Source organism: Rhinolophus sinicus, linkage group LG02 (genome assembly GCF_036562045.2).
Source record: "Rhinolophus sinicus isolate RSC01 linkage group LG02, ASM3656204v1, whole genome shotgun sequence".
In the NCBI taxonomy this organism is placed as follows: Eukaryota; Metazoa; Chordata; class Mammalia; order Chiroptera; family Rhinolophidae; genus Rhinolophus; species Rhinolophus sinicus.
In genome coordinates, this window is record NC_133752.1 from 79,880,669 (window position 1) to 79,899,975 (window position 19,307).

The 19,307-nt window shown below is 43.2% G+C and overlaps 1 protein-coding gene across 3 annotated transcripts in view; it reads right to left on the reverse strand.

Annotated features, from left to right (window-relative positions):
- Positions 1-203: 203 nt before the first annotated feature.
- LRRC66 (leucine rich repeat containing 66) overlaps positions 204-19,307 on the reverse strand; it is a 28,985-nt gene continuing 9,881 nt past the window's right edge. The window contains exons 3-6 of one of the 3 annotated variants that reach the window (XM_074324677.1): positions 13,884-14,053; positions 8,564-8,783; positions 5,216-7,311; positions 204-2,157 (exon numbers count right to left, since the gene is read on the reverse strand). In XM_074324677.1, the coding sequence (XP_074180778.1) occupies positions 2,149-2,157; positions 5,216-7,311; positions 8,564-8,783; positions 13,884-14,053 (2,495 nt within the window). In that variant the 3' untranslated portion in view covers positions 204-2,148. Of the gene's footprint in view, positions 2,158-4,756; positions 7,312-8,563; positions 8,784-13,883; positions 14,054-19,307 lie in introns of those variants that run through there. The other 2 variants (XM_019741021.2, XM_074324676.1) reach the window with 2 other exon arrangements.

Here is a 19,307-nt window from a genome sequence, read left to right on the forward strand (position 1 = left end):
TTTAGCACTTTTGGATTCAGTTTAACATCTGTTATTTAGGTATGTGGTCTAAATAATACATTGACATTCCTTCTGCATCCATCCATACATTGCTTTATAATATGGACAGAAGTCTCGCATGCATATTTCCCACCTCCCTCTCATTCCTACCCCCTTGCCTCCACCCGTCCCTTCCCAAACATGGAATTGATTTCTCTGGACGCTCCTGTTGTACTTCTGGTGTCGGAAGCTTGTCTTTGTGAGACTTTCTCTCTGGATTCGAAGCGCTCTGAGGGCGGCACTGTGTGGGTCCAGCCTCACACCCGTGCTCCCCCACACCCTGTACCCCATCCTCACCTCGTGTCTTGCACAGCATTTTGCCCATTAGAAGCGGTCATTTGAACTGCGTGGCAAATACAAAAGGGTTTCTGTGCGTATGTGTGTGCAATTTAGCTGGCCAAAGTAGTGGTTGTGGCATTTTAAAATGTGCCACCGAGTTAACTGGAAGTCATCCATTCCAGGCTTCTGAGTCAGCCCAAGGAAAGGATGATGCATTTTGGAGCTGTGAGCTTGTGGCCTGGGTGGAGTTGGTGTGAGAGGCACAGAATGGAAGGCTCCCGGGGGGGCCTCTCTTTTTGACAATGGCAAGTTTTTATGTAATCCATTCTCCCTACAAGTAGCTCTTTGCTTCTGTGCAAGAAAACACATTTGCAGCCATTTGGTTTTGTCACCGTTTATTTTGTCATTTCCTTGGCAACTGCAGGCAGGACTTGATGTGCTGGGTGTTCGCCCCCTTGGATTGGGGTGTGAGTCAATTTCCATGTTTACTGATTTGTAAATCATTGCCTAAGCTTTGAGGGAGGCACTTTTGTAAGCATGGATGGCGTGTGCTTAATGCCTAACGCAGAACCCAGAACCGACCAGATAGCTAATCCTTTCTTTGCTGCAGCAAATGCAGCTCAGCAATAGTTGTTATCCTCCACCCTTGCTGAACTATGTAGGCCCTTTCAGTACCTCGCATGGAAGATTCTTCAGTTCATTGTAGTATTTGAACATTGCAGTAGGGGTGGCTTGTAAAATACGGGTCACCCAGTTGACTCTGAATTTCAGATAAACAATGAATTTTATTTTAGTATAAATAAATCCCCCAAACTGCATGAGACATACTTAAATATTAAGAAAGTATTTGTTGTTTACCTGAAAGGCAAACTCAACTGGGCTTGCTTTATTTTTATTGCTAAGTCTGGCAGCCCTACTTAAATCACAGTCCCAGCGAGCACTGCTGGTTGGTATTCTCCCTCAGGAAACCAGGAGACATTGAGTGGAGCACGTCTGTTTTCTTCAAGGTCTTGTGCTATGCCCAGTCTTTTCCTGCGATGGGGAGCGAGGCATGCAGCCTGCAGCCGGCAGGTGGGCTGGGAGGAGCAGAAAGATGCTCTTAAAGCAGACAAGCTGCCTCTTCCTGGGTCGCTGAGTGAGGCTGTCTGTGGCTGCATTCCGGTGGCTGAAATTAAAAAAGGGGGGGTGGGGGAACTGAGGACCATTTCAGCTGTTACCACTCCTGTGGCTGTAGAGGTTCCCTTTGCACCCAGGTGACCTGAGGGGACTGGCATTGCGGGGATCTGGAGAGGGAGAAGCACACAGTTCCCTCGGATCTGGAGGGAGCGACAGAAAGATGGCAGGAAGGTGCAGTTCCGGCTGGACGGTGGAACACACAGGATTACATCCAGCCATGGGGTCCTACCCCTGTCCCTGTGAGTGGGGCTCTGAACATGCCAGGCACGGTGTTTGCTGCAGCAGGCAGCTGGTTTTCCTGGGAAGGAGGGTCTGGAAGATGCTGTGATGTCCTGGAAAGAATGCTTTCTAAATCTCCTGGGTGGCATGGCCTCACTGTCGAGGCAGCCAGCCAGAGGGGAGGCCAACAGCAGGAGTGGTAGAGAAAGGTAAGGATCTTCTTCACTGATAGGGCTCTATCCAAAGTGAATTCTGGTTGGAAACAAGAACGAGCTGGGTAACCTTGGGCACATAAAGTTATTAAACTGTGCTTCAGTTGCCTCATTTACAGAGTAAGGTTGGAATAAATGGTGGAATCTTCCAGATTGTATCTCATTATTCTCCTGGGAACCGCTCCCAGTTGCAGCAATGCTTCCCGGAAGTCACTCTAGTTGTCTACATCATCTATAAGGAAGGACAGAATGACAAGTTTGAGAAAAAAAATAAAAAAGGATGGTAAGCAAATTTGTTATTCCCTTATTCACTGCATAATTATGAATATTTTTCATCAGAAGACAAGCGGTTCCAAGCCCAAGCCCTGGGAAACACAGGTATTTAAGAAGTGAACATAGAAAGAGGAGGTAGAGAAGAAGCCTGAGAAAGAATGACCAGAGAAGTAGGAGAGTCAGAAGAAAGTATGCGCTGGATATTCTCCATTTGCCCCTCCAACACGACTTTCTATCCGTCTTCATCCTGCTCAGTGGCCGGAAGGCAGACCTTTGTGGACTGATCCTCTGGCTCCCAGATTTCGGACACGGGGAGGTGCTGGCAGGAGACTGGAGGGTAGGAAGAGAGAGCTGCTTATTCTCTGGGCTTTCTCCGCTGGACTGTGGATTGTTCATGGCTACAAAAGGCAACACTTCGTGCTGTGCACCCACAGCTGCAATTCCTTTGGTCTCTCCAGGCCGAAGGGTGGGAAAGGCTTTCTTGTTGCTGGCCCTTTGGTCCTTCACCTTCCCTTGCCAGTTTCTCTTCATCCTGTCTAGATCTTTCCTAATGGTTCCTTCATTCAGCTCTCTCCAGTCACACCTGTTCCTTGCCCTCGGTGTCCTTCTGGGATCCTCACCTTTATCGTCATGTCACAAAAGCACAGAAACAGAGTGTCAAGGTGGGCGTGCTCTACGGTGTCACATCCTGCAGAGGTCATGCTTGAGGTCCACGGTACATGGCAATTAGAGGGTGTTGGGGAATCCATTAGCTCAGATTAAAGGAATGGAGAGCATGACTTTAGTGCCCTGAAGAGGCAGCGGAGAGTCACTGACCATTCCTATGAGAAGCTATGGAAGGGAGAAGAAGGGAGGATTTTGAGGGAGCGGCAGGGTGCTCTTTTCTTTCCTTCTAAGGTTGAAGGGACTTGAGCATGCTCTTGGTTCGTGGGAAGGAGCCATTGCATGGGGAAGGCTTGGAAGTGCAGGACTGGGAAACAGGAATGGATCCATGCTCAGGACTGCTGTAGACAGGAGGGATTAACCTTGACCGCAGAATGCTGACTTCTTAGACTGGAGGAAAGGCGTGAGTGTAGCTATGGATAGGAAAATGTTTGCTGCTATGCGGTAGGGGAGTGAGGGAGTTTCTTCCTCATAGCCTAAATTTTCGCAGAGGAAGTTCAGGGACAGGGACATTTCAAAACGGTAATTGTGAATGGGGAAGGGGGATTGATCAGGAACCAGTGAAGGCCTCAGACGTTTGCGAAAATAAGTGAATAAATGATTGATGCAAATGATCAAATGATCAAATGATGCAAATGATCAAAGCTAGAATAGAGAATGTGTGGCAAAGTGATAATGTCATGAGGTGAAGTTGGAAAGGTGGGATGTGTCTAGATTATGAAATTTAGTCTTTCTATAGGCAATGGGGAACTAGCAAAGGTTTCTGAGTAGAGGAAGGATGAATAGGATATAAGATTAGTTGGGGGAGAATGAGGGCAAGGAGAAGGTCACAAAGGGCACAAAGAGGCCTTAACTCGGTGATAGATAGGGAATATGCCTTATTTGAGGGTTAAGAGTAGAGATTACAAAGTTAAGAGTTACTGAGGAGCTAGAGCCTGTAAGATTAGTGGTGATGCCAACAGTTGGATTGGGGGATCCTTAGGACCCTTTCCCAAACTCAATCACCTTCCATCCTAATCTACCCTAAATATACACTCTAAGTAGAAACACGCTGCTTTCTATGCAAACACTGTCTGACATCAACTGCCCAGCGCCCAGATTGCTCTACTAAATGTCTCCCTGTAGAGATATACAGGAACTTCCACTGCATGGAGCTTACAAGCTAGTCGGATATAAGAAATAAGTGAAAAGGAGTCAGAGATTAATCAGAAATTTTAACTGGCTTTACTGGGTGGATGTCATGATACTATTTACCAAGAAAGAGAATATAGAAGGTCATGTCTGTGAACGAAAATGATGAATTTCAGGTCCCCGCAGGATCTACTGTATTTCCCTGAAAATAAGACCAAGTCTTATATTAATTTTTGCTCCAAAAGACGCATTAGGGCCTATTTTCAGGGATGTCTTATTTTTTGCATGTACAACAATCTACATGTATTCAAATCCAGTCATGTCATCTTCTTCTAGAACATCGTCATAACGTACTAAATGCGTCTGTCTGGCTGATGATCTTAACTGGGGCTTATTTTCGGGGTAGGTCTTACTTTGAGGGAAACACGGTATGTGGATTTGGGCAACTGGGTTTGAGAATGTGAGTCTGGAGCTTGGAAGGGAGGTCGTGTAGATCTGGGCCTCATCCGTGTAGAGCTGATTGGGGGCCGAAGGGGAGGGACAAAGTGGACATAAAGAAAGACTAGCAACAGACCCTCGCAGAATGCTCTTTAAGAGAGCAAACAGAGGAGGGGTGTCAGGAAAGGAAAGGAGAAAGTGTCAGAAAGCAGGAGGACAAACAGACAAACACAGCTGAGAGCCCCGGTGGGAGAGTCAGGTCGAGGACGGTCTAAGCAAGGATAACGGTGGAGTCCCTTTTTCTTTCACACACACAAAAAAATCTCTTGTCTTCTTGCAAATTGATTTTTAATTTACACTTTGTTTTACAAAATGATCCTTCTTTTAACATACCTTATTAAAAAATATTTAAAATTGCCCTGAGTCCCTCCAATTTTGTAGTTTCATGATGAACCTCCCAAAAGCTGTACTGTCCTCTGTGCAGAATTCATTAGAATCTGTTCAGCAGTTCCACCTAAGTGCTTCAATCTATATTAAAATGTGGCTTAAATTCCCTTTGAGTTTCAAGTTCCACATCTGTCTTTGTCATAGTAGAGCCAGTCCTCACCTAGAGAGCCAGCTCCTATGAGGTGGCTCTGGGTCTGCATTTGAGTATAAAAGTCAGAACCATCTTTTTCTCACTGCAACATATTTTCCTCTGAATATTTACGCCCATCTCTATCACTGAAGGGCTCCTGTGTTCTTAATGAACTGGTTTTATTCGGAAGCTCTTGTAATAATGGTACCTGGCTCTTGGGATCCTCTTCAAAATATTCCCCTCCTCTTCTGTCACACTGAAGAGCTGGCTCATCGCCAAAGAATTCTGATAATTGTGTTTGGCTTATAGCCTCTCTGGAATCGTAGTTCTCAAGAGGACATACAAACCCCTCACTTGCATCAATGTCCAGAGGGTTGGAATTCACACTGCACCCTTCAGAATCTTGCTGTGAGGGTCTTACGGTTTCCCCTGTAGTGATCTGGAAAAGAACACTGTTTTGAGCTGTGTCTGTCTCCTGAATGAAAGGTTCGCATGTACCAAAGTCTGAGTCTCTTTCACGATGGGCACTCTGGTCAGGATCTGAGGGAACTTCTGCAGAACATGGTGGTGTTTGTGGTGAATTATCCACAGTGAAAAATTCTAAGTCGCTAAGTGAGCGGAGCCACTCTGCTGCCTCAGGCCGAGGAGCCGTGACACAGTCGTAAACGAGTGTGTCTGGGGTCTCATCAGCGGAAGGACTCTTGCCCAGTGAGCCAGGCGAGGTCAGTGGAGTCTCGCATTTGTTAGTGTTAGAGGCGCTTTCCAGGTGACTCTCGCACAAACCAGAGTCTGGACCAGAAATGAGAGGTTTTTCAAAATGATCCTCCTGATTCTCACATTTCCCCTGAATCTTCTGGAAGGTGATGCTGTCCTCAAGATTCTCGAATGACGTAACACTGTCCTTCCTCTCCTCTGAGTCCTCGTCCTCCAGGGGCTCACTGGCTCTACAGCTCTCCATGCCATCTGTGTCTTCTTCAGCCACATTTCTTGCATCCTCAGAACTTACTGAACTTAGAGTAAACAAAGACCCTTCATCAGACTCGTAGTTGGTGTCCAGCTCATACTGTGTGTCAGGAGTGTGTTTCTGCACTGATTCCTCATTACTAGGAGTGGTGGCCAGGTCACTGCCCCATCCTGGAGGAAAGACCGGTGGGGACGGGTCCATATCTCCTGGGTTACTGAGTGTGACTGAACTATTGTAGGTGGAAAGCTCTTCCTCAGCAATGGCCCCTTTGAGCCTTTGCTGTTGTGGGCTCAGCACACAAATGGAAGTGCTCACTTGCGTTTCCTTAGAAAACTCTGGAGGTAACTGTTCAGTGCCCTCTCTTTCCTTGTTCTTTCCAATCCTCTGTGCTTTTGTATGTGTTTGCATTTCAGAGAGAGCAGCTGTCCTTTCACTTGAGAGGGGTGGGTCTAATTCATTCCAATCCTTACGGTTTGAGCCAGAGTCAGTTTGTGACCTGCCAGCTAGTGCAGGGATGCCCACTGAATGCTCACAGAGAGAATCTTCCTGGGACACAGTGTCATAATTTATTTCTCCAGGAATAACATTCTTGTAGATGCGGTCCTGTCCTGCTGCAATTAGTGCATCAGTATCAGTATTTGGCTGTCCATGGAGGATGGACCGGGCTGTACTGTCATTTGGTAGCACGATGTCCTCTCTGCTTCCTGCCCCAGTGTGGTCCCCACATCGTTCCCTGTTCTGCTGGCTGCCACTCTCCTTTCTGCATCTTCCCAGATTTCTGTCAGCAATGACTGCAGCGTGTGGTCTGGCCTCTGTCCCCCAGAAAGGGTCTTGGTTCTCACAGAGGTTTAGATCGTGGCAAGCTTGGCGCGGATCCACTGTGGCATGCCGTGTGTTCTCCGCAGCTTCCATCTCGTCGTAGAAGCCCTCGTTGGAATATGCATGGTCTGAACCAGAACTTCTATGCCAGCATCTCTGTTGCCACAGTCTGTCAACGTAAGGCCTTGTCAGAGCCCCCAGGCAGAAAGCCACGAAGAATGTGATGAACACCGCCAGGCAGATGGCCAGGGCGAAGTTCTGGGGGGCGGCTTCCTTTCCATCAGCTGTTTGCTCATCCCGGACGCTCCTCACCCATCTTGACAGCCGTCCCAGCGGCTCACTGGTATCAGAGCTGGCGTGGTCCTTTTCCCCTGGAGTGGAAAAGCTAATGTACATGCCTTCCTGGTGCCTCTCGGCTTTGCTCTGTCTGAGGCTTTTCCTATGATTCAGATGAGTGTGAGGAATGCGGCTCTTCCTGGGAATTCTGCTTCTGGGAGTCCACCAGTATGCCTCCTCATTCCCTGAAAGGGGGGATAAACACATGTTGAAAGGAGAGTGCAATGGTATGAAAAGCTTCTGTAAGTCTCTCTCAATCCTTATCTAGCTGTATTTCATGTCCATGATGCCCATTGTTATGAATATACTTGATGACAAGCAACTTGACTGACTGACTGATACTGTCTAACGCCAATAGTATGTATACGGCTCTGTGCACATTTCCACATGGCTATCGGGCTGAGGTCCGCTGCTCTAGGCCCAGAAGGTTGTGTGTTTCTTAGGCTTCTTGACGGATGGCTACCTGTGGGAGGAAATAAGCCAGACTGGAGGGGCAGCCTCATTGCTTCTCCTTCCTCCATGGCCTCACCTAGCGCATGTTTGTGAGAACATTCTATCAGGCCCCTGCACAATCTACGTCAGCCCTAACCAAGTTTGCAATATAATTTCCTCACTATCCCCCAGTGCTGGGACACAGCAAAAATATACTCAGTTTTCTTTGCTGGCTCCTGCTGTTCTCCCCTGCACACTCAGAATGACAGTTGTGGCTTTTAGAGAGGAGTGAGATAAGTGTGGCTGACAATATTAAGACGGCGCTCTGATCTTCACAGATTTCTTCTAAACCTTGTAAGCATGGCCCGTTTTCCATTTTAATGTCAGTCCTGAATAGAACGGAGTCCAGGACTCACTTAAGAAAATCTGACTCCCCTTCTACCCCCAGTTAGCAGTTTAAGATTTAGCCAAAATAGTAAATAGTGGAAAATGCTTTCCAGAATGTTCAACTCCAGTAACATACTCTAGTGCTTTGGGAGAGTGGCTGGGAGCGAATCAAGGAAAAATATACTTTTGAAATAGCGTACAAATATTGTGTATGCATAGGATTATCCATTTTAGAGTGCTAGTAAACATTTTAAATAATCGTGTTTCAAATTTTGAAAGTTCTTTCTTTAATCACTTATTTGTTGAGGTTTGGGGTTTCGGCAAAATTCTGACAATTTGGGGTTTCGGCAAAATTCTGTTTTTGTGAAATTTCTGTTTTTGACCAAATCCGGTGGTTTCTGAGCTAACTGAATGAGGTTTCTTTGACCACGTGAAGAAAATTCATGAACTGAGGAAAACAGTCTGGAACCAATGATGGTTCTGTGCTACAGCCCAAGGCTGACTAATGCTGTGGAACAGCACTCTTGCTGTTATTCTTTCAAATGAAACTAAATGTTTTGTGTACTTTTTTCAGTTCAGCAGGAACCCTTTCCAAGAGATGAGGAACTACTGACTTACCTATAGTCTTGTTGCAAATTACATTCCACTTCTTTTTCCAGGATTCAGACAAGAAATTTTGGAAGACAGCCACGCTCCCATCACACTGCCACTGGTTGTCTGCCAAGTCAGCCTCCAGATGGGGCAGTTCTAGAGCAATGATCATTATCGGCAGGATGGTGGTCAGAGCATTATTGCTGAGGTCTACAGCCTGCTCAGGAAGAAACAAATTTAGGGCCGTCTATGAAGAAAGACATTTAGAGACAATAAATGAGTTACAGATATTGTTAACATCTCTATGGAGGCGATAAGAATTTAGCACTGATTTGGGAGTCAGAGAATACTGGGTTTAAATCGCTGCCCTGCTTCTAACAACTCTGTGAACCTCAGCATCTTGTCTGCTCTCTATGAGCCTACCTCCCAAGGTTGTTGTTAGGATTAAATGTATGTGAGAGCTTTAAGTATCGTGCCTATATTAGATGCCCAATCATTTTCCCTTCCTTCTTTCCTATGAGTTGTGATTTGTACTGTCAGATAAAACTGAGACTCCCCATTGTTATCAGGGTCTAAAATTAAATACATGGTCTACAATGTCTAGAAGCATGGTGATCTTGAAAGTGGCAGAAGATACCAGATGAGGAGGACATAGAACACAGAAGAGTTGTGGTTGACCAGAAATAACAAGGAGAGGTTATTTGCATCAAGTATTATCTCAAGGGTACTAGGACATTTCCCTGCACCCATGGCTACTCACTACACACAAGATGATGACTTTTTCTAGTCTAATCAGAAATGAAGGGGAAACCAGGGGACAAAAAGGATTCAGTGGCACTAGAAACACAGAGAAGGATCTGTTGAAGTTGGACATGGCAGTGACATGATACAGCATGGAAAGCACAGTTACATGTACCTCTAGCTACCATTTGCAGAGCATTGCTGTGTATTAGGCATTCTACTGGGTACTTTATGTAGATTATCACTAATCCTCCCAGCAAGTCCCTCATTTCTCCCTTTTTTACAGAGGGGGAAACTGTGCTAGGTCACCCAGTAAATCCCCATAGCCCCTAGCAATAGGGTGTGGGACATAGCAGGTGCCCAGTAAATAATGGAGAAAGGAATGAATGAAGGAAAGGCAGAGTTGAGATCTGATCTGGCTTCACAGCCAGGTGCCTTTTACTCAGAACACACCCTCTCGCAGCCTGAGCTCCCACTGCACTGGGTGGAGGAGGCTTGGGGCATGAAGTACCACAGTGGGGTCTTGGGGTTCGGGGAAGAGCAGATGGTTATTAGGAGAAGAGGAAATCGTAAAATAAATCATTCAAACCTTGCTGAAAAATAAAAAGAGGGCTATGGATGAAAACCAGAGAGGCTGAATGTTGTCCAGGTCAACTGTTTTATAAACATCAAGAAAAAGGCAGCATTGATATCCAGGTTATATAAATTCCTAAGAGCTGATTCAAACAATCAACACTATAGCCAAGATCACTACATGTAAAATCAGAATTCTCCCTGAAATTAGGTGGTGAGGATGATCTTTCCAATGTTGAGTAATTAAGCAGTCTTGATTCCCAAAGGAAAGTTCCCCCAAACAGGAAATAGGAGACTGGGATTGGGAAGAAAACAACAGCAGCAGCAGCAACAACAATACTTTGCTTGGGCCTAGCCTTACCTAGGATCCATAGTTTTCTTATGTGCCCCTCCTCAACAACAGAGTGACATATGCTAATGTTTTTCAGGGAGTTATTTTCTTTTCAGTGCATATCTGCATTTTTTTTTTCATTCTAGCAGCTATTATATTACAAATCATGTAACTGAAAGCAAAACTGGAGAGAAGACAGAATACATAAGATGATTCAGGAGACACAATTTCTGAGAAAAGATGAAAACAGAGTAGTTAAGTTTGGCTGAAGAAATAGCCATCCACCATCATTTGAAAGGATTGTACGTTACAGAAAGATTGTGAGAAGCGTATAATGTTGCTACACAAATCACTAAATCTAAGATGAATAGAATAAGATTAAGGAAAAGGTACATAGCAGTGCTAATTGGAAATGCCGATGAAACTTAATTTATTCTATCAAACATGATGATGAATTCATGCTTTGAAAAATCTATCTGGCATCTGAGTAGATTCCAACATGGGAAGACATATTGTACAGTGTAAGTATTAAATACATCTCCTGAAAGAAAAATCCCATCTATTTTAATATGCAGCTTTCTGGTACCAAATATATTTGTCATGTTCAAGAACGAGTTTTTAAGTTATTGCCGAACAGGTAGAAGGAATAACAGAAGGAGAAATTGTATAATTTTGGGCAGTTCAGGTGAATTGAGAATTACAGATGATTTAAAACATTCTTGGGGTTGTTTTTCAGTTTGCTTGTAGCCTCCATTACATGTGAGCTACAGAAGACTTATAAAGCACAATAAAAATGCATAGGAAATAAAACAGACGTACAGCAATTACATATACAAATATACTTATAATCAGTATACAATATACTAAATGAGATGCCAGGCAATCTGACAACCTGCTTGTGGTGAACCGGGGAGGACTGCCAAGTTAAGTGGGCTTTCTCAGCTGCTCTCATAATTACGGTGGCAGACAGATTCTCAGATGGACCCTAATGACCCTGCCTCCTGGTACCATGTTTCCCTGAAATAAGACCAGGTCTTATATTAACTTTTGCTCCAAAAGACGCATTAGGGCTTATGTTTAAGGGATGTCATCCTGAAAAATCATGCTAGGGGTTGTTTTCAGGTTAGGTCTTATATTCAGGGAAACATGGTATTCACACCCTTGAGAAATCTCCTCAAGGGTAGGTGGGGACTGTGACTTGATTCTAACCAATAGAATACGGCAAAAACAAAGGGATGTCACTTCCATGATTGCATTACTTAGGGTTGTAATGTTCTTGCTAGCAGGCTTTCTTTGGGCTCTGAAGCAAGCTGCCAGCTGTGAACTATCCTATGGGGAGGCCCACATGGACTGAACTGACCACAGGCTTAGCCTGACAGCCAGTAAGGAGCTGAGCCCTCGGTCCAACAGCCCACAAAGAACCGAATCCTGCCAACACTCCTGTGAGCTTGGAAGTGGATTCTCCTCCAGCTGGGCATTCAGGTGAGATGCCAGCCCTGACCAACACCTTGATTGCAGCCTCCTGAGAGGCCCTTAGCAGAGGACTCAGCTAAGCCTTGCCTAGTTTCCTGACACAGAGAAATCGTGAGATAATATATGTGTGTGGTTGTAGACTGCTAAGTTTGTAGTAATTTATTATGCAGCAATAGATAACTAACATGCCTATCCGTGATCATTATCTATTCATTCATTCCTTTGTTTCAACAAGTGTTTTTAAATATGTATTATGTATTAGACAAATGCTAAGCACTAGAAAACAAGATAAGCATGATGTATGTCCTCAAAGAGCTTACCATCTAGGAGACGGATTATGGGGATACAGGCATTGACAACTCACCATACCTAAAACTGAATAACTTCACTGTGAAAAAAGCATATCATATTATAAGTGTGTATAAAAGAACAACTGATTCAATCTGCAGGACCAGGGAAAGCTTCCTTGAGGAAGTAACATGGGGAGGGTGGATATGAGTTAGCTCTTCCAGGCAGAGCATCAGCAAGTGGAGAGAGCTTGAGGTGAACACAGAGGCAGGAGTGCTGCGAGCCAGGGGACAGTTGAAATGAGGCTGGAGAGGCAGGCAGCAGCCAGATCCGTGCTATGAAAGCTTAGAAGGATTTTAAATAAGAATTGGCACAATCAGATTTGTATGTTAAATGAGTAAGGTACTGTGGTCACTTTAGAATTTCTATATGTAATCTACATTGATAAAGAGCTTACTGTATTCCAAGTGCTGTTTGAGACACTTTATATGTATTAAAACATGTAATTGTCACAAAACTCTATGAGAAAGGAACCAAGCCATCTCCATTTTACAGATGAGAAAACTGAGGCACAGAGAGATTTGGTAACTTGCCCAAGATCATGTAGCTGGCAAAGTGGGAAAGTCTAGGTTTAAACCCAGGAATTTGGCTTGAGAGTCCAGCTTCTCTAGTCTCCCTTCAAAAGAGAAGGGAGTTGGGGGGTCATTCTGGTGGAACAGGGAGAGTTGGAGATTTATCTTGCAGCTATGCTTGAGTATCACTGTACATAAAACTGAGAAAACCTCAGGTGTGTACATCGATGCTAACATGACAGCCATTAGCCACATGTGCCTAGCAAGCATCAACATGTGGCTGGTCCAAATTGGGTGTGCAGTAAGTGTCAAACACACGCCAGGTTTTGAAGACTTGGTATGGAAAAGAGAATGTAAAATAGCTCATTAATGACTTTTATATTGACTATATGCGTGAAAGATAATATTTGGGTATATTGGGTTAAAAATGAATTACTAAATGAAATTCAGCTGCTTATTTTTACTTTCAAAGTCTGGTTACTAGAATATCTAAAGTTGCATATGTGGCTCATACCTTGTTTTTATGGAGCGATGCTGGCCTGTATAAAGAATGGGGATGTGTGATGGAGACTGCAGGCTAAAGCTTTTCCTAAGGCATCTCTAGATGCTCCACTGGAGGCCACCCTGGTGTTTCTAAAGGAGCACTGAGGGGAGATTTTGCAATATCCCCCCAAAAAAGAGGGGGTGGAGGAAACTGTTTGTAAGAGAAGGGGCTGAAGCTGCTGAAAGTAGAGCAGAACTTTGGGGGTTCCTCACCTTCACCTCACTTCACACCTTAAGTGAGATTAACTGCTAGGTGCTCCAAGAAGGGACACAGATTTCCCCCAATATTTAGAACAATATGTGGCACATGGGAAGTGCTATAAAAGTATGAGCTTTTATCATTATCGTTTTTGGTGTGGAAGCAACAGGGTCACTGGTATTCAGAGGTCCGTATAGTCCTGGGTTGGTGACATCTCAGCATCGACCAGGGTGGTTTAGAGGAACCTCCCCAAGTGTTCCAGATTGCATAAGCTCCCCAGGACCTTTCACTGACCTTGCAGTTCAGGGAGAGAGCCTCACTGGTAACTAAGATTTAATCTCTTACCAATTGGCAAGTGGAAACTCGGAGTTGGGTTTAATTTGATTTAGAAAAATTATGTGTCAATTCTTGCTGCTGTTCGAGTAAAACTCATATCCATTACTGAGGCCTCTGATTTTTAAGGCAAGAGAGACTTCAGTAATTTTAGGGGAATCTTAAAATAGACTTACGTTTTTTTGATTAATAGTCACTACTACTGGCTGTGAAGAAACTTCAATGGACATATTCTTCTAATGTAATTGCCCATATATCTGCATATTTGAAATATTATAAGAACTATTTTATAACCTGTAATTTTTTGAGGTCCTTGAAGGCTTTTGGATGAATTCTGAATATCTTGTTGCTCTTTAAATAGAGGTTCTCCAGTTGAAGGCAGTTATGAAAATCAGAAACACCAATTTGCGATATCCTATTGAATGACAGATCCAAACTCTGTAATGACTTCAGTTTCCATAGTCCTGTTAAAGTTAAAAAGCAAATTAAAATATAAACTGATGATACTTACTGCAGCATTGTTTGTGAGGGTGAAAAATTATAGACAACCTAAATGGTTTTCAATAGAGAAGTGGTTAAACAAAATATGGTATATCAATACTATAAAATACTATGTAGTCTTAAAAAAGAATGGGGGCAGATCAACATGAACTGACTGAACAGGAAGGAAAATGTTAAGTTGTATACAGTACAAGTACAATGTTATTGGAAAAACAAGAGCCATATGGGAACATATACATATATTTTGAGCGAGCAGTGAAAAAGGCTGGAAGCAGGTGAAGTAAACTGTCCGTGGTACTTACACTTTCGAGAGGGATGGTAGGGGAAGGTGGGATGGGAGAAGGAAGGCACTTTGTCTTTATTTTATATACTGTTGAATTCTTTCTTTCAATGAGCATGTGCTAATTTTATCATAAAAGCATCAATTTTAAAAATCTAACTTTGATTGAAGGATGTGATAAGTAAATATTTAATGGATTGAACTATGGGTAAAACTGATTAGTTGTTTTGATGACTTGTTTATGTGGATGAACTCTGAGTTTTAAGCGTTTCTTATTCTATTTTGTAACTATATCTTTTTTTTATCTACTTGTTGATATTATAACTATTTTCTAGGCTTTCTTGTATTTTCTTTCTTTCTTTTATTTATTTTTAAAAGGTTTTCATTAAAATATAGCTAACATACAATATTATGTTAGTTTCAGGTGTACACCATAGTTATTCAACAGCACCCACGTGGCATTATACAGTTATTACCACATTATTGATTATATTCCCTATGTTACAGAAGTGATCACCATGACAAGTCCAGCAACCCTCTGACACTGTACCATGCTATCACAATATTATTGACTATATTTCTTATGCTGTATACCATGTTTCCCTGAAAATAAAACTGGGTATTATATTAAGTTTTGCTCCAAAAGATGCATTAGGGCTTATGTTCAGGGAATATCCTCCTGAAAAATCATGCTAGGGCTTATTTTCCGGTTAGGTCTTATTTTCAGGGAAACACAGTATTACATTCCCAAGACTTACTTGTTTTATATCTGGAACTCTGGACTTCTTACTCTTCTTTATCTCCCCCCCCCCTTTTCATTTTTCAGTTAGAGTTGACATTCAATATTATTTTACATTAGTTTGAGGTGTATAGCAATGTGGTTAGACAGTTATGTGATTTAGGAAGTGATCCCCCGACTTGTACCCACCTGGCACCATACATAGTTATTACCATATTATTGATTATATTCCCTATACTTTATATCCCCATGACTATTTTGTAACTACCAATTTGTATTTCTTAATCCCTTCACCTTTTTCACCCTGCCCCCAAACCCCCTCTCATGTATCGCCCTGAGAGATTTAGTACCCATCTGACAGCATATATAGTTATTACAATATTATTGACTATATTCCTCATACTATACCCTACATCCCCATGACTACTGTGTAACAACCAATTTGTACTTCTTAATCCCTTCCCAACTGCCCTCCCATCTGGCAACCATCAAAATGTTCTCTGTATCTATGAGTTTGTTTCTGTTTCATTTCATTTGTTCTGTTTCAAGTGTCTGTTTCACTTATAAGTGAAATCATATGACATTTGTCTTTCGCTGTCTGACTTACTACATGGACACTCTAGGTCCATCCATGTTGTCACAGATAACACGATTTTGTTCTTTTTTACAGCTGAGTAATAAGCCATTGTACATATGTATCACCTCTTCTTTATCCATTCATCCATTCAGGGACACCCAGGTTGCCTTCATATTTTGGCTTATGTAAATAATGCTGTAATGAACATATGGATGAGCACGTCCCCTCAAAGTAGCATTTTGGGTTTGTTTGCATAAATACCCAGAAGTGGAATTACTAGGTCCTTCTTTGTCTCGTTACAGCCTTTGTTTTAAAGTCTATTTTGTCTGGTATAAGTATTGCTACTCCAGATTTTATTTGTTTGTTTGTTTGTTTCCATTTTCATGAAATATCTTTTTCCATTTCTTTACTTTCAGTCTGTGTGTGTCTTTCGATCTGAAGTGAGTCTCTTGCAGCAGATATAAGGGTCTTGTTTTCTTATCCATTTATCTTTTGACTGGAGCACTCAATCCATTTACATTGAAAGTAATTGTTGATAGGCATGTAATTATCACCATTTTATTATTCATATTATTTATTTATTTTTTTTGGTCTCAAAGAAATCCCTGTAAGAGTCCTTTTAATACTAGTTTGGTGGTGATGAACTCCTTTAGCTTTTTCTTGTCTGGGAAGCTCTTTATCTGTCCTTCAATTCTAAATGGCAGCTTTGCTGGGTAGAGAAATCTTGATTGTAGCTCTTACTTTTCATCACTTTGAATATTTTTTGCCAATCCCTTCTGGCCTGCAAAGTTTCTGTTGAGAAATCAGCTGCTAGTCTTATGGGAACTCTCTTGTAGGTAACTAACTGCTTTTCTCTTGCTGCTTTTAAGATTCTCTTTTTGACTTTAACCTTTGGCATTTTAATTATGATGTGTCCTGGTGTGGGCCTCTTTGGTTTCCTCTTGTTTGGGACTCTCTTTGCTTCCTGGGCTTGTATATCTATTTTCTTCTTCAGGTTAGGGAAGTTTTCAGTCATTACTTCTTCAAATAGGTTTTCAATTCCTTGCTGTCTCTCTTCTCCTTCTGGTACCCCATATAATACAAATGTTGGTATGCTTGATGTTGTCCCAGAGGCCCCTTAAACTCTCCTCAATTTTTTGGAGTCTTTTTTCTTTTTGCTGTTCTGATTGGGTGTTTTCTTCTACCTTATCTTCTAAATAAAATCAGGATTTGATCCTGTGCTTCATCTAATCTTTTGATTCCCTGTAATTTATTCTTCATTATTCTTCATTACTGTTTTATTGTAGTCTTTATTTCTGACTGGTTCTTTTTTGTTTTCTATCTTCATTTTATGTTTCCTATCTCCATTTTATGTTTTCTATCCTTTGTTGAAGTTCTCCTTGAGATCATTGAACAGCTTTATAAATAGTGCTTGGAACTCTGCATCTGGTAGATTGCTTGTCTCCATTTTGTTCCTTTTTCTGGAGCTTTGTTGTGTTTTTTTATTTGGGACATATTTCTTTGTCTCTCCATTTTGGCTGCCTCCCTGTGTTTGTTTCTATGTATTAGGTAGATCTGCTATGTCTCCCAGTTTTAGTAGGTTGGCATTATGTAGTTGGTGTGCTGTGGGGCTCAGTGGTGCAGTCTTCCTGCTCATTTAAGCCACACACTCCAGATGTGTCCCTTGTATGTGTTGTATGTGCCCTCCTCTTGTAGTGGAGCCTTGATTGCTATCTGCACATCAATGAGAGGGTGAGAGGGATCGACCCTCAGGCTCATTGGTTGTGACGACTGGCCTTGACTACAATGGAGGAGTTTTGCTGTAGAAGCTGACCCTACAGAGCAGGATCTGTCTTGGCAGGGCTCTGATGCCTGCCCAATTTGCCCCTTGGGTGTGTCATCCCTTGGAGGTGGCTGGGTAAGGATCAAGCTTCTTTCAAATCTGGCCACTGGGGGTGTCAGCCCCAGGGGCACCTGGAAGGGGATCTGCTGCAGGTCAAGTTCAGCTGCAGCCAGTGCCCTGCCCAGGGCCACCCAGAAGGAGCCACAAAGCAATCCCCAGATAGCTAGTGCCTGTGCTGTGCTTGGAAGTGCTTTGAGAGGCCAAGCCTCAAACCATGGCCAGCTGTGGGTAGTGCCAGGTTTAGGGCTGCTCAGCAAGAGATATAAGACATGCTTAAGCCAGATGCTGCTTGTCTTGGTTACTTGAACCTTTGAGAGACCCTAGGAAAGTCTGCAGCGTGAGCTAAGGTGGGCGGTTTGTACGAAAAGGCCACTGGAAGCAGCTTGGGTGTGCCTGGAAGTTGGGTGAGGTGGGGTTTCGAATTACCAGGGTGTGGCCAACGAACTGCATCAGCTTGATGGAGACTCAGATATGGGGGCCACCTGTGTCTGAATGCAAGGAAGGGGGAGGGCTCAACAAAGAAACAATGGCTTCCACCAGCTCTTCCGTTCAGGAGAAAGCTTCCCCTCCATCCCTCTTCCTGAAGCCAGAAAACTCAGTTCCCCACAATTTGTCCCTGCTGCCTCTCCTGCTGTGCCCCAGCGCTGGAGCTCAGAGCTAGTGATTCTGTTGGTGAGTAAATCCGTGCTTGGTCCCTTTAAAAGGAGCAACTGGGACTCCAACTGCCCTCTGTCTCACTCGGTCACAACCTCCACTGGTTTTCACAGCCAGAAATTATGGGGACTTCTCTCCCTGGTCCTGGAACCCTGGGCTGGGACCCCTGGCTCCTCCGAGGGGGACCTCCACAGCCAAGGTATCCTCCTAATTTTTAATGGTCACACGCAGGTGTGGGACCATCCCATTCTGCATCTCTGGCCCTCCTACCAATCTCGAGGTGGCTGCTTCTGCATGTCCTTAGTTGTAGGGCTTCGGTTCAGCAGGATTTTATGATGGTGGTTCTGTAGTTTAGTTGTAATTTTGATGTGGTCATGAGAGAAGGTAAGCACAGCATTTACCTACTGCACCATCTTGACCGGAAGTCCACATTCATGTATTTTCAAAGGTGATAAGTTATTGCTAGATTTTGTGTTCTGGCAAAATAATCTAATTGAGTTTTGGTCTCTGCCCTTGTATTTCACTTGATTCCAGAGAGTAACCAGGAGGCCCATTTGGCACTGAAAATAAAGGTTGAGAATGAAGTGCCAGTCACAGCAGTTTTCTAAATTTGATTTCCCATATGACTCTCACAAGGAAGCTCTGCATTTTTACGTTGCCTTCTGCTGTGTTCTCACATGTAGTCTGCGTCTTTAACCAACTACTATACAACAGATCAGGTTGGTTCAGTTCCAGAAGGGTTTATTCCTTGCTTACTATTTGCAAAGTACTTCCTGTGAGACTGATTATGCAGAGAGATGATGGCTTAATTGAAATGGTTGTACATCTATGTTATCATATGTTAACTTCAGCTGCACAGACTAAGCAAGTGATCATTAGGATGACAACTCAATCCAAACATTATAAGTGAAGGCACTTGGTGCTGACGATCAATATGGCATAGAATCCTTATGTCTGGTTGAGTGATAAGATATATACACAAGGAAAAGTTACTAGTTAGATGAGGCAATTATGCTCCCACTATCCGACTGTCCTCTCCATCAGATGATTAGTCCCTGGAGGGCATAATTCACATCTTTGTGAAC